Source organism: Telopea speciosissima, chromosome 7 (assembly GCF_018873765.1).
Source record: "Telopea speciosissima isolate NSW1024214 ecotype Mountain lineage chromosome 7, Tspe_v1, whole genome shotgun sequence".
Classification (NCBI taxonomy): Eukaryota; Viridiplantae; Streptophyta; class Magnoliopsida; order Proteales; family Proteaceae; genus Telopea; species Telopea speciosissima.
Window position 1 is genome coordinate 12,203,185 of NC_057922.1, and position 16,026 is coordinate 12,219,210.

Here is a 16,026-nt window from a genome sequence, read left to right on the forward strand (position 1 = left end):
GGTCCTTGAAGTAGGAGTAATCAGCCCTCCAAAAATTAGCAAAAACTGAAACCTGAAAGTCAGGGTTTTTGGCAGGTAACCAAATTAGCTGGTTAAGGAATTTTTGCTGTAGAAACAAATCCAGCCATCAGAAAGGGTTCAAACTTAGGTCGATTAGGGTTTGTAGTAATAGGGAATCGCCCCCAAAAAATTAGCTGCATCTAAAAAGGGAAAACCTAAAATCGATTGGAGTCAGGGTTTTGAAAAACCCTGACAAGTTGAGATTGATTAGGGGATCTAGGCTGGAAAAAATAATAATTGATGGAGAGAAAGAAAAGAGGGAAGTTAGGTGTAGGAATAGGGTAACATAGGGCTGGAAAAAGGTTGCTTAGGGTGTTCCTCTATTAGAGGATCAGGTTTATCGAGATCTGATCTCAAAGAAGGAGGAACCCCAAAATCGCAGAAGAGGCTTCTAGCTGTTTTTTAATTAAAAAATGATAGGAGAGAGAGGGGGCAGCACTAAATCATCGATATGATGTTTACCTCATTAGTGCTGCCCTTGTTTTTGTGCTGAAAAGGAGAAAAACAGGAGCAGGAAAAAACGAGAAAAAAGGGAGAAGAAAAGGAGAGATCGATTGGAGGAAAAGAAGGGAGAAAATAGGGTTTTTCTCTCTCTAACCTAGATCAGACCAGCTCTGATACCATGTAGAAACCGCTTCCTCTAAAAGGCCGACCTTGTAGGAAAGGGAGGAAACAATATGTATATCATACAGGAGCTTTAACACGGCGGACTATCCAAAGGGGGACACGGGTGGATAAATAATTTTTTAACACCTGTCCGCTCCCAGGGGGACTCGATACTGGGATCCCTGCCTGCTCTGATACCATGAAGAGAGATTTAAAATTAGGGAAAGGCTTGGATGATTAATTCACCCCAAGCTCCACTTTATTTATAAGAGTAAATAAAACATAAAAGGTTGTACATGAGCAATGTGGGACTAAACCCATATACAAAACAATCAAATAAATAAATGGAAAAAGGTCCAGAATACCCCCCACGGTATTCTGACCCATATCTAACACTCCCCCTCAAGTTGGAGCATATAAATCATGCATGGCCAACTTGACTAAGATAGGATGAAACAGCTTGCCATTCAGCCCCTTAGTGAACACATCCGCCAGGTGATCAGTAGACTTCACAAAGGGAACACAAATGAGGCCAGCTTCAAGCTTTTCCTTGATGAAATGTCTGTCAACCTCCACGTGTTTAGTGCGATCATGCTGGACAAGGTTATGAGCATTGCTAATGGCAGCTTTACAATAAAGCATCATTGGAAGATGGACAGCCACACCAATATCCTGTAATAACCCTCTAAGCCATAGAAGTTCACAAATGCCTTGGGCCATCGCACGAAACTCGGCCAAAGATGGACCTCGCCATAACATTCTCGCTTTTGCTACGCCATGCGACAAGGTTCCCACCACAAAGGAACAATAGCCAGAGATAGATTTTCTGTTAGGAGAACCAGCCTAATCGGCATCAGTATAAGTTTCAACCTTGAGATGACCATTGGGAGATAAGAGAATTCCCTTTCCTGGAGCAGACTTCAAATACCTCAAAATACGACGAACTGCATCCATATGAGAGGAATAGGGATCATGCATGAATTGGCTCACCATACTTACAGTAACTGCTATGTCAGGTCTGGTGTGAGAAAGATAGATTAGTTTGCCCACTAACCGCTGATAACCACCCTTGCACCTTCTTTCTCCCTAAGTTTTGTAGTAGCATCCATAGGAGTATCTGAAGGATGACAACCTAGCAACCCTGTCTCAGTCAATAGATCAAGGACATATTTTCTTTGAGAAAGAAAGATGCCCTTTGAAGAGCGAGCAACTTCTATCCCTAGAAAATATTTTAGAGAGCCTAGATCTTTGACCTCAAACTCACGGCCGGAGAAGCTTCAAATCCGATAAGCAGCATCATCATTACGACCACTATATCATCCACATAGACTATGCGTAGAGTAACCTTGTGCACCAACTCGCTCGATGAACAAGGTGTGATCAGCATTGCTCTGCTTATAACCTGCTGAAATCATAGCCTTATGAAATCTGCCGAACCAGGCCCTAGGTGACTGCTTCAACCCATAGAGAGCACGTTTCAATTTACAGACTTTGCCCCTAGTCCTGTCATCAGAGAAGCCTGGTGGAATATCCATATATACCTCCTCCTCAAGCTCCCCATGGAGGAAGGCATTCTTTACATCTAACTGTCAAGATCCCACCCAAGATTTGCGAAGACAAGATAATAACACCCTGATAGTGTTGAGCTTTGCCACTGGTGCAAAGGTCTCCTGGTAGTCAACTCCATAAGTCTGAGTGAACCCCTTTGCAACCAGACGTGCCTTATACCGATCCACTGAACCATCAGCCTTCTGTTTGACTACGAAGACACATTTACATCCCACTGGTTGTTTCCCTGGAGGAAGAGCCACAAGATCCCATGTGTTATTTTTGTGTAGTGCTCTCATTTCTTCCAACATTGCAGCCTTCCACTTTCCATCTGTATATGCTTCCTGCCAAATTTTCAGAATAGAGACAGAAGAAAGAGAGGATACAAAAGTACGGAAAGAAGGAGAAAGAGAACTATACGAAACAAAGCGAGATATGGGATGCAAAGTGCAAGTCCTAGTACCTTTGCGATGAGCAATAGGTAGGTCGAAAGGAGAGGGATTACCAGGAGATGAAGGATCCAGGTTTGGAGCCCGCAATTGGATGGGTACTCTGCAGTTGCAGCTGGTTTGCAGAATCGCCTCTGTTGGATCCCCCTCAGATATAGGTGATGATGTTGGAGTTGTCGATTCTCTTCTAAAATTCACCAATAGTCCTCTGGACTGGAGTCAGCTCCCCCTGGATAGGAACATTAACAACACTATTTTCTATGATCTCCCCCTATAAAGGATTCCCATCAGGTGAGGGAGGAACAACCAGAGGAAGTTGGACATCCAAAGTAGGCTGGGCAGCAGCCGTGGGTAGTGGTAAAGTAGGTTGGACAGCAGCCTGAGGAACCTCTGGTAGACGAATCTCAAAAGGCACATCTTCACTAGACCTGTCCCCTTGAAGAGGTGGCGAAGAATAGTAAGAAAGGGACTCATGGAAAATAACATCCATACTAACCATGGTACAGCGGGAAGGGGGATGGTAACACTTATAACCTTTCTGGGTCGGAGAATAACCCAAGAAAATACAACGAAGTCCCCGAGGTTCAAGTTTTCCAGGAGATCTAGTATTCCTAGCATAACACACACAACCAAACACCTTGGGGGGCACAATAAAGGAGGAATTTCCCATTAAAATATCAGAGGGGCTACGAGAATTAAGAACCCTAGAAGGCAGCCGATTGATGAGATAGGCTGCAGTGAGTACCGCATCCCCCCAATATTGAGATGGGACATTCCTCGCAAACAGCAAAGCCCTGGCCATCTCTAACAAGTGGCGATTCTTTCGTTCTGCCACACCATTCTGGGCAGGGGTATCAACATAACTAGTTTGATGAAGTATGCCATGGTCAGCCAAATATTTTTGAAATTGTGACTCAGTATACTCGGTTCCATTATCACTTCTCAAGACTTTGAGAGTAGCCTGGAACTGAGTTTGTATCATTTTATGAAAATGCTGAAAACATGAAAAAACTTGATTTTTTGTGTGTAAAAGATACACCCAGGTATGCCGAGAATGACAATCAATGAAAGAAACAAACCAACGATGGCTAGAAATAGAAGGTTTACGACTAGGGCCCCAAACATCAGAATGCACCAAATTAAAACAAAAAGAACTCCTTTTATTTGAAATAGGATAATTTGAACGTGTCTGTTTGGCCAGAACACAAGCCTCACAAAAAAAGTCGTCCTTAGTACGAAGGGTGACCAAACTAGGAAATAAATGAGCTAAAATCCCTAAAGGGGGGTGACCTAACCTAGAGTGCCACTGGTAGAGTTCAGAAAAGACCATGGAGTTCTGGTGTGGTTGAGAATGTAATGGTGGTGGAGAGAAGCGACCGTCATCAAGTAGGTACAGCCCACCATGCACTCTACCCAATCCAATCGTCTTCCCAGACTCCAGATCCTGAAACATACAATGAGAAGGAAAGAAAGTGACTTTGCGGTTAAGATCACGAGTAATATTACTAATGGAAAGAAGGTTAGTAGTAAAGTTAGGAATGTGCAAAACAGAAGACAAGGGAAGAGAGGAAGTGCGATTGATGATCCCCTTTCCGGAGATGGAAGAAAGAAAACCATCACCACCTTGACCTTGTCTTTCCCGAAGTGGGAGAGTATCTATGAAACAAACTAGAGGAACCGGTCATATGATCGTAGCTCCAGAATCTATGATCCAAGGATGGGAAGCTACAGAAGCACAATGAGCCCCAAATGCAATACCTGACCGGGCAAAGTGTGAACCTAGAGGAGCAGGGGAACTGGCAGTAGCTGATGTAGTAGAGGCTGCAGCAGCGGAAGACCTTAGCATACGTAAGAGTGCCTGTAGATCATCCTGGGATAGACCAGGGTCAGTAGTAGGGGTTGCAGTAACAGTCTCAGTCTGATGAGCCTTTGTCTTTGTCTTATTCTGGTTCTTGGCAGCCCTTTTAGCCTCAAAATCAGCTGGTTTCTCATGGAGTTTTCAGCACTTCTCTTTGGTGTGATAGGGTTTGTGACAGTGCGCGCAAACCACATTCCTTGTAGCAGAATCACCGAGAGAAGCATTGCCACTAGAAGCAAGAGTGGCAGGGGCAGCAGCCTTGAGAGCCGATCTGGCTGTAATAGGAGGGTGCAACATGGCAGCCCTACGGTTCTCCCTAGATGACACCAATGCATAAGATTGTTCAAGTGTGGGAAAAGGCTTATGGCCCAACACCGGAACACGGATCTGATCATACTCCACATTCAATCCAGCCAAAAAGTCATATACCCTGATCTTGTCCACGTGCTTCTTGTAGGAAGCAATATCAGTCACTGTAGTAGGGTGGAAGTCAGAGAAATGGTCCAACTGTTGCCACAATCTGCGGAGAGTAGCATAGTACTTGGAGACTGAAAGGTCTCCCTGAGTGGTGTGAAGAACCTTCTGCCGAAGTTCATATACTTGGGCATCATTGCCAAGCTGCCCATACGTTTCCTTGCAAGCAGTCCAAATCTGGGAGGCAGTGTCCAGGAGAAGGAAGTTATGCTGTAAATCTGAAGTCATAGAGCCTATCAGGTAAGACATCAGAAACATGTGTCCGCCCGTGGATAATTGATCTGGTGTTTCTACCCATATGACTGGTAAGTCAGAATTATTTTCTTCTCTGTCCAAAGTCCGGAGCTACTTACCTGTCATACTTGCTAATGGATCCTCTACCCATGGTCATGGTACTGTTTCACCTATTTCCTCCATGATTTTGTTTTCTGTTCTTCATGTCCCTCAATTAATTTTAAGTTTTTTTGTCAGTTAGTCAACTTACTAAATCACTTAACTGCTGTGTCATTTTCTATCCTTCTTATTGTGTGTTTTGTAACCTTTAGATAAGGAGGACGAGTGGTAGTGGGCTGGAGCAGGCTGGACTCTACCATCTGAATTGCACTGGACCCTCTTTTTATTGCTACTACTACCACTATGACTGGTGCCCTTTCCCCTCTTCAATGGTACCTTTGGTTGGAGCATCTCTCTTTATCCAAGCTTCAACATATGGTATCTAGTTGCAAATCTGTGTCTAGCCTTGAGTGTGAAGCTTGTGAACTCGGGAAGCATCATCGGTCATCTTTTCATGCTCGTAGTTGTGTCTAGAATTTCGTCTTTATCTGGGGTCCCTGTCGTTTCAAAAATAGGTTAGGTTTTTCTTATTTTGACACTTTTGTGGACGATTGTTCCCGTTTAACTTGGGTTTATCTATTGAAAGATTGTTCAAAGTTTCTTTTTTGCTTTAAAATTTTTTCATAATGATATAAAGACCCAGTTTGATGCTTCCATTAAAATTTTTCGATTTCATAATGTTCTTGAATACACTCAGCGTGAAATTTCTTACTTTTGTTCGTCTCATGGTATGATTTATATGAGTTGCTCTTATACCCCACAACAAAATGAGGTTACTGAACCGAAAAATAGACATTCATTAGAGATTGCTAGATCTCTCATGATCCATATGCATGTTCCTACACATATTTGGTGTAATGTCATTCTCACCACTTGTTATTTTATCAGCCATATTCCCTCTTCCGTGCTAGCTAACCGTTTACCTTTATCTGTTTTGTTTCCAAAAACTCCCACTTGCTTTGTCACCTTGAGTTTTTGGGTTTGTGCGCTTTGTTCATATTTTGCAACCTTAGTTTGATAAGTTGTCTCGCCCAGGGCTGTAAAGTGTGTTTTCTTGGTTACTCTAGAACGTAGAAAGAGTACAAGTGCTATGATCCTCTCACTCATCAGCAGTTTGTCTGTTCCGATGTTACCTTATTTGAAAATACTTCATATTTCCCCTCTTATGACTGGCTCTTCTATAGATGCAAATATTGCTTGTGCACCTCCTCTTCCTATACTTGTGCCTCTTGATGATGCCTCCAACCACTACTCCGTTTGCACCATTGCAAGTGTATCAATGGCGTAAGAAAATAGTGTCGTCTCTAGCCGAAGCTTTTACTTCCTTGTTTTCTACTGACTTACCCATTGGCAATTGCTCTTCGCAAAAGTACCCGTTTTTGCACTCAGACATCTATGACTAATGTAATTGAAACTTTTGATCTATATTTCACCTTTCATCTCCGTTACATTACTTTGTTTTCTCATTGTCTACAATTCCATTCCTATAATCATCGTGAGGCTTTATCTCATCCTGGATGGAAAGTGGCTATAAAAATGGAAATGGATGCCTTGATATCTCGATAGACATGGACCCTGGTGGATTTGCCTGCAGGTAAAAATCTTGTGCGGTGTCTCTGAGTGTACACAATTAAGTATAACCCTTACGACTTAAAGCTCGGTTGGTTGCATAGGGTTATACTAGTGATATAGATCAAAGCATGAAGAAGAGGACTAAAATAGAAGTAATTTTTTTTTTTATTGTTCATGAGCTATTGTTCACTTGAACATGAACTTTTTTTTTTAATATCTATTTTGGTCCTGCTCTTCTTCATGCTTTGATCTACATTAGTGCGTGTGCTTATCTCCTTAGTTGTGAATTTAGACTGGCCTCTGTATTAGTTGGATATCAAGAATGCATTCTTATATGGTGATCTACACGAGAAGGTGTATATGGAGCAACCTCCAGGGTATGTTGCTTGGGGGGAGAATTTTTCATAAAGTCTGCAAGCTACACAAGGCAAAAATTTATGGTTTGAAACAGTCACCTAGAGCCTGGTTTGACAAATTCAGTTCAATTATTACTCGGTGTGGATTCACACAATGTTATTCTGATCACTCTATTTTTGTTCAGCACCAGGTTTCTAAAGTGGTAGTTTTGGTTGTGTATGTCGATGACATTATCATATCTAGGGATGATGCATCTGAGACTACAGTAGGTAAAATCTTATCTCCATCAACATTTTCAGAAGGAAAAATTGGGTACCCTTGGGTATTTTCTTGGTATTGAAGTACTACAGAGTAGGAAAGTTGTAAGTATATCATAGAGAAATATATGTTAGACCTTTTGTCTAAGACTGGTATGCTTACTTCTAAACCAGTTGATGGTCCAATGGATCCACACTAGAAGTTTGGGCCAAGTGATGGTGAAGAATTGGAGGACAAGCACCGATACAGGAAATTAGTTGTGAAAGTCATTTATTTGACTGTTACTAGACCTGATATATCCTTTGCAATTGATGTTGTCAGTCAGTTTATGCAATCACCGAAGAAGACTCACTAGGAGGTAGCATATCGTATCTTAAGGTATCTGAAGGGGCCCTAGGAACGGGACTTATCTATCGACCTCATCAACATGTTGATTTGGTTGGATTTTCTGATGAAGACATTGCCGACAACCCAATGTTTTATGAAAGAAATAAACACATTGAAGTTGATTGTCATTTGTACAAAATGTAGTTATGTGGAAGTTAATTGTTACTCCTTTTGGTTCCTTTGCAGATTAGCTGGGTGATATGTTCACCAAGCCTTTGTTTGGCCTTACTTTTTGGTATGTCTGTTCCAAGTTGGGCATGGGTGATTTATATGCTCCAGCTTGTGGGGAGTGTTAAATTGTTAAGTGTACCGTAGTGGTATTATTGTCCAATACCCTGCAGTAATATGTTGGCTGTTAATCACATTGGGGGTTTGTCTCTGATATGATATACTTGTTTTCTTTTCTTCTGTTAGTTTCCTTTTGTGTTTGTAATTAGTTTTGTGTACTCTAAGTAGGCTTGATCTCCTGACTTGAGAGGTCTTTGTCGTTGCAACCATGCATTATGGGTTTTGATGTACCAATGGTTGATGTCCCTAGATTATATCTTTGTGCGTTGGATTCATGGTGTTTGACTGTGGATGAAAGAGATGTTCAACAAGGAATCCACTCCCATTTTAGGTGAATATCAGAGAGAGTATTTGGACATGATTGGATTAAAAATCTGGATCCAATGTCACATTTTGTAAAATGTTCACAAAAGTTTTCAAAAATATTAATGTGTATTAACATTTATTTTCTAAATGTTTTGAGAACATTTTGAGATACCCAATCGGAAGTTCAGATTTTCTATATGGTATTTTGACAAATCTAAGTTTTGACAACAATTATTTTTATGCCTAGAGGTTTGTCATGTGATATTGTTAAGTAGAGAGACCAAGTCGATAGTTGACTACTGCAGCTTTGGGAGGAAAAGAGTTATAACTACTAACAATGTGCTTATTGGTAAATGTCTTTAATTGGGAATTGTCGACATTATCTACTAAGCATTTGTGGTGGATTTTCCCACTGTTAGCGGTTGAGTGTTGTATATGCGGCATGATTTATTAAATATGAGAGAGAGAGAGAGAGAGATTAATAAAAGTTATTAATAGTTAGAGTGTACACTTTATTAGTTTAATAAAAATTAATAAAAGTTATTAATAGTTAGAGTGTACACTTTATTAGTTTAATAAAAATTAATAAAAGTTATTAATAGTTAGAGTGTACACGTTATTAGTTTAATAAAAAAAGAGATAATGATGGAAGATCCACCTTTTTAGGGGAGAGAGGGAGAAGAAGTCTCTTCTCTCTTGACTAATCTCCCTCTTCCCATCACATGTCACCTTTTTAACCAAAAAAAGAAAAGAAAAAGAAAAGAAGGCTTGAGATCCTTATCCTACATATGATTTCCTAAGAAATCATTTTCTCATGGCTCTATAGTTTCGGAACCCAAAAATCCTCCCTACCCTCTCTAAGTAAATCAGAACTCTCTCTCTTCGTATTTAGTTCAAGATTTGAATTGGTACTGGTAAGCGTTGCCATTGGAGTACGCCACATCTCTCAGATGCTATATTGGAGAAAAGGTACAATTCCTTAGAGGTGTTGCACTTGTGTAATGCAAAAAATCGACCTCGAACCAGAGAAACCAGCGGGAGATCGATTGCAGCAGGATCAATACAATAAAAGAACAAAAATTAAATAATTAAAACTCTTTTATTACGATTTTATGTTCACATATGAAGGAGAACATAAAAGGATAAGGAAAAGAAGAAGAAAGGGATATCGAAGGGGGAATAAGATCAGCTATCTCAGCCCATCATCCTCTCATCCACGGTATCTCACCGTTGCCACATCTCACAGCTGCATCAATAGCTCTTTTCTCTTCAATCTGTCTCTTTTTCTGTTCAGCTGCATATTTATTTATAATAACCCAATCACTGTTCATGTGAACAGTAATTTTTTTGGGGGTTCTTCTTCATGCTTCGATCTACATCACTGTGACACTTAAAGGTATCTGTTACCCAGTAGATGGAATTTTGTTTTGAAATCCCTATACCTTCAAATGGAATGAACCTTAACTTAAATGAGATTAGACTTTAGAGAAATAGAATTTAATTTCCGCTGCACCCGAAAACACCTACATTTCTCCTTTAAATTGTGCTTAATAAGCTTCTGGAGTGGGGGTGATGGTTCCTGCCAAACTACCATACTCTGATTTTTCATTAGATTGCTATGCAACACTGGTTTTGGAAATCCAAATTCTGATTTGATCATTGTGTATTGCGTGCTATGTTGCTTTGAAGCAGAGATTGGTTAACAATCTTTCTGGATTTTTTATTCATGTATTTTAAAATGGTCATTCACACGTAATGTGATTTATTTATTTATTTTGACCTTGCAGTATGTTGCTACTTTACGAGAACAGTTGGAACAACTTGCACAAGAGACTACACCGGATGGCTTACCAAGGTTTCCCTACTTTATTAAGAAGTTGTAAATTGTACATTTCCTTCCATGCTGCTTTCACATAAAGGGGGCAACTGCTATAAAGTTCCACCTGTTGGTCTACCTTGCTTATTGAAAAATTTCAAGAATTTTCCTAGTTCTCACGTCACTTTTATTCACAATTTTTTTTTTGTTCTTGAGATTCTTCATTGGCTTTAGGTGCTTTCTTTGCTGATTTATGTTTGTCCATATTTTGGTCTTATTATAATAGAATTAAAAGGAAATAGTTCTGTTAAATTGTGGTCCTTATAGGGGTCCACAATTTAACAAGTCCATATATTGCCCTCTTTAGAATAGCAATCATTATGTTGAATACTTAAAATATTGGTTAGAATAAGCTAACTGAAGTTGTAAAAATGTCATTGGTGGGTTTATGAAATGGTTTAATTAGGGAGAGTAAGGACATGACCATGTTTAGAGTGCACTAGACAAAGAAGAAATTTTTTTTGTCATGACATTGAACACAATCTTAATTTTTTCCGGGCCTTGTGAAACTTATACAGTCCCATTTTAGTCCATATGGGATGTCAAGCTTATCTTTGTTGCAATGTCAAACATGTGTATGTGGTTCCATTGGAAGAAATTGTAAAATGTTAAGAGTTCTCCAAATATTGTTTTGGCTCATGACCCTTTGTTGTTGACCAAAATTTTATTGGATCTGATAAGAATATGTTCCTAACCAAGAATGACCAGGAAAAGAAAATCTGGGTGTTTAAATAAATGGAGTGTTCATGTCCAAATATTTTGATACAGCCAACAGGACAAAAAGGGAGAACAATCCCTAGATCAATCACTGATTCCAGCCTTTCCAGCACCCTTCCAGTAGTTTCTATCAGCAACATTCTAGGAGTTCTTAGTTTCTATGATGCAGATCTCATCACAAGAGAAGAGAAGGACATCAGAAGAAAGCCCAGCCAGCCCAGCCCACGAAACAGATCTGATTGGTCCATGCAGTTCCAGTTTTGGTCCTAGACTGAACCATCTATTTCAGTCCAGTATTAGTCTTTGTGTGGGATTATTTTGGGTTGTAATTTTTTTCTATTTTATTGTCTCTTAGGGTAAACAGGTGTCATTTATCCCAGCCTCTATTAGTTACTATTTTCACTAGTTAAGTTCTAAAATGTTTATTTTCTGTTGGGAACCTGGGGTTTCTATTTTGAAGAGTTGTAAGCTGTAAGGAACCCTCTAGCCCATGCATGAGAGGTTCCATATTCTTCTACTTCCCTTAAGGTTATAAATAAGAGGAGGGGTAGACTTCAGCGCCATGATTTTGACAAACTATAGCTCTATGCTTGTTATTTCTCTGTGTGGTGCAGAATGTTCTCAAAAGCAACAATAACACCTTGGTGGGATGGCAAGAGGACTGGGGAGATGCTGGTCAAGTTCTAGGTGGGAGTCTTAGTCCATGTCAATCTTTCTCTATCAAGGACAAAGAAGCAAATTCTTATGATGGGGTCTGCTTATTGCCACCCTATAGATATTTTCGAAGGAAAGGACTACTATGCAATTTCAAATTGCCTACTTGGATATATGAATGATGCAGTTGCACATGCATGGCTTGACAGACCTGATCCAGGATGGAAACTCAGACCGAGAAGAATCTGGTTGTCAGTTCAATAGGGGTCTTTAGGATATTCTTATGGGTGATTTTTTTTATTTGAATTTATTTGTTTTATGCTTGTTAGCCAGAATCGTAGGAGACTAGGAGTTAAGGTTCAGGTAAATTTTGTTTCCAGTTTCAGAATACCATTGGAAGATTTGGAGTCTTTTTTCCTCTTTATATGCATGCATGTAGTCAACGACAAGGTTCGAAAACTCGGGTCTCGGAGCCATCTCGGCCCAGCAAAAAACCGAGTTGGGCCGAGATCTCGGCGAGTTTGTGCATTTTTTTTTTTCAACTCGGAAGCCCATCTCGGTGGGTTTTAGACCTCTTTTGGGTCTGAAAATCGGTATACAGCCTATTTTAGGCCATTTAAACACAATGACATTATTAGATTTTGTAAAAACAAAGTCCAAATAAGAGTTTCAGTTAGTGAGAAAGCAGGACAGACACTTATTCTAGAAACCAGGACAGACACAGGATAAACAGTCTTATTTATGCCTAATAACACTTACTTATTCTAGAAACCAGGACAGACACAGGACAAATAGTCTTATTTATGCCTAATATAATTTACTTAAGATATTATTCATAAATAAGCAAATACCCCCTATTTGAATCCAATAAAAATAGTTAAAAAATCAAATTCCAAAAGGACAAAAAGTCAAACCCCCCAGTTCAAGAACAAAAACTGGATTTTCGGCGGTTGGTGCAATTTTCAACTTTCTAATGCTGGGGTTTTTCTCAAATCTAAAAATTCCATAAATCTGAATATGGTAAAACATTGCTAAAAACCAAAAGTGCGGTAAAATATTCATTTGTTTTGATGTCCAAAAATATATTCTCATTCAGAGCAATTTTGACAGCATTCGCGCATACCGAATTAAGTTTAATCGGTAAATAACTCCTTCAATATAAATCAGATTTAAGCAATCTTGGACTTGTTGGAAAGCTTTCAAAACATAGCTTTCCAACAAGTCCAAGATTGCTAAAATCTGATTTATATTGAAAGAGTTATGTACCGGTCAAACTTAATTCGGTGTGCGTGAATGCTGTCAAAATCGCTCTGAATGAAAATAATTTTTTGGACATCAAAACAAATGAATATTTTACCGCACTTTTGGTTTTTAGCAATGTTTTACCATAATAAGATTTATGGAATTTTTAGATTTGAGAAAAACCCCAACATTAGAAAGTTGAAAATTTCACCTATCGCCGAAAATCCAGTTTTTGTTCTTGAACTGGGGGGTTGACTTTTTTTCCTTTTGGAATTTGATTTTTTAACTATTTTTATTGGATTCAAATGGGGGGGGGGTATTTGCTTATTTATGAATAATATCTTAAGTAAATGAAATACAAAAGCATTTGGCATAAATAAGTGTCTGTCTTCTCTGTCTTGGTTCTTGGCATAGATAGGTGTCTGTATACCAAGAATTTCCAACAAGATCTCGAGATCTGGCACTCATATAAAGGACCTAGATGGGCATTTTCCGGAGAGATCTCGGAGAGATATTGACATTTTAAGTTTCGTAGGCCATCTCGACTCGGGAAATTGGAAAACCAAGAATCTCGGCGAGATCTTGCGAGATTTCGGACTATGACTCAACGTTTAATCAGATTGGATTGAATGATATAAAATTGAGATCTCTGAAGGCTGTTAAGCTGTTGCCTGCGTGACCTGTTGGTTGGTTGCACAGTTCTTCTTCCTTCCTTTCTCTCTACTCAAACCAAGGGTGATTTCCTCCTTTAAGGTTTTGGTTTTGCTAAACCCTTCTTTCCCTTTTACTTCTCCTTCGTTATTCTTGTAGCAGCAGAGAAACCAATAACCAGTTCTTACAAAGTAAGAAGAGAAAGAGAGAAGGAAGAAGAAGAGAAAAGAGAGAAGGCATGATAGAAGAAGAGAAGGAAAATCCTAGACCATGATAAGAGTCAGAATGTGTCTATCGTGGTCTAGCCTTACCACTTATAATCTTATATTATATACAAGTCATATACTCTTGGTAGGAATGAAAGTGAATAACCAAAAGCAACATAAAAAAGGAAACTACAACTCTACAACTCAATATAACACCACGTGAAGGACACCCCCCCCCCCCCAAAAGATGGGTATATATATATATATATATATATATATATATATATATATATATATATATATTTCTCATACGCAGCTTGGAACAACCACTAAGAAACGCAGGCCTAAACAATGCCTTAGTGAACTTATCGCCAAGTTGACCGAGTGATGGAGTAGAGATCAGTTTTTGCATAACAACATTCCTCGCAAAATGACAATAGACCTCAATATACTTAGACCTCTCATAGAAAACCGGATTATTGGCAATATATATCGCAGCTTGATTATCACAATACATCTCCATAGGTTTGGTAACTGAGAATCTCAACTCTTGAATAAGAGATCTCAGCCACATCATTTCACCTGTATGTGCCATAACTCTGTATTCAGCCTTGCACTCGACCGAGCCACTGTAGTCTGCTTCTTACTCCTCTAGGTAACAAAATTTCCACCAACAAACGTACAGTACCCAGTAGTAGATCTACAATTACCATCAGCACTACCCCAGTCAACATCAGAGTAACCCATAATATCAGTATGACCAGAACGCCGGTAAACAAGACCGTTCCCAAGAGCATCTATAAGATACCTCAAAATACGACAAGCTGCATCCCATTGGGCTAGCTTAAGATTTTCTATGAACTGATTAATAACTCCCACAACAAATGAAATATCAGGTCGAGCAACGGTTAGGTAGATAAGTTTTCCAACAAGCTGCTTGTATTGATGTTTATTAGCAAACTCTGTCATTATACTCTCCAAGCTTCAGATGAGGATCCAAAGGAGTATCCACAGGCTTAGATCCCAACATCCCACTCTTAGATAAAAGGTTCTTTGGCAGATTGTCTATATTGTGATTGAACCTGTTGCCAGCTTCTAGATCCCATTGGACACCATTGGACCCAGTTGGTAGCCCCGTTTTGAAGATTTGTATAAGCTGAGAATTTATTGGTGCTAGTTTGGGAGGCTCTCATAGGTTGTGGGATTGATCTGTTGTGAGAGCCTTTTCTGGCCTATTTGAGAAGGAATTCTATATGACTGAGTTACATTTTTCGTGATTGATAGCAAAATTGTATTGTTAAAAGATAGCTAAGATACAGAGCATAGAATACAACAACAATAAGCGTAGGCCCACAACCACTCAGAAGGACTACTCGATATGGTATTGCCCAAGATATCCACCCCTCCCTACCTAGCTCATTGGCAAGACAGTTAGCAGATTCGACCTCTAAGAGAAAGAGAAGTTTCTTTGCTCGTGGAGGGCCCTTGGTCCCTAGTCTTCCTAATAAGAGAAGGATATCAACAAGGACTACCTGTTGAGGCGTGCATCCAACGTACCACTAATAGGGAATCGCCTTCCACTATTTCTTTCGACCAGCCCTTAGAAAGGGGAACTTCTAGACCTTTAATGATGGCTTTTTAACTCAGCTGTGATAGAATCAGCTCTTCCAATAGGGCCGGAGAAAATTAATGCCACTAACACAATCATACCTTCGTGCTCACGAAAAAGTTGAGTCAATTTCTTTACCATGTAGTTTAGAGTATGCTTTGGATAGACCAGTGAAGAAGTCAATCTCGGGGACTTGGCTAATAGGTTAGATGATTGATTGTCCCAAGGAACCATGAAGGTTTTCCCATCTCATTTGTTACATCATATTTTCAGCTTCTTGCTTGGACTGCTAATTCAAATGGAACTCAAGATCAGTAAAAGAGATTGCAGATGATCTGGCCAAGCAAAAAGTGTTGATCCTGGAATTGTATTGGGCTTTCTTTTCCTTCATGAGCTATTTTTCTTTTGACTTTTAGCCATTTATAACCTAGTTCTGAGGTGGTTTAGTACATCAGATTTCCAACGGGGAGACTACTCTTTATTTCAGAAATCACCAAAGATAAGGGAAGGTTGTATACAAGTTTCTTCCTTGATAGTGTAATGTGTTTTTTTCACTCACCACCTAGGCACTTCCA

The 16,026-nt window shown here is 39.5% G+C and overlaps 1 protein-coding gene across 3 annotated transcripts in view; it reads left to right on the top strand.

Annotated features, from left to right (window-relative positions):
- Window positions 1-16,026, top strand: part of LOC122666935 — a 36,695-nt gene that overhangs the window by 16,976 nt on the left and 3,693 nt on the right. For all 3 annotated transcript variants that reach the window (XM_043863050.1, XM_043863051.1, XM_043863049.1), the window contains exon 3: window positions 10,284-10,351. In XM_043863050.1, coding sequence (XP_043718985.1) covers window positions 10,284-10,351 — 68 coding nt within the window. The remainder of the gene's footprint in view (window positions 1-10,283; window positions 10,352-16,026) is intronic.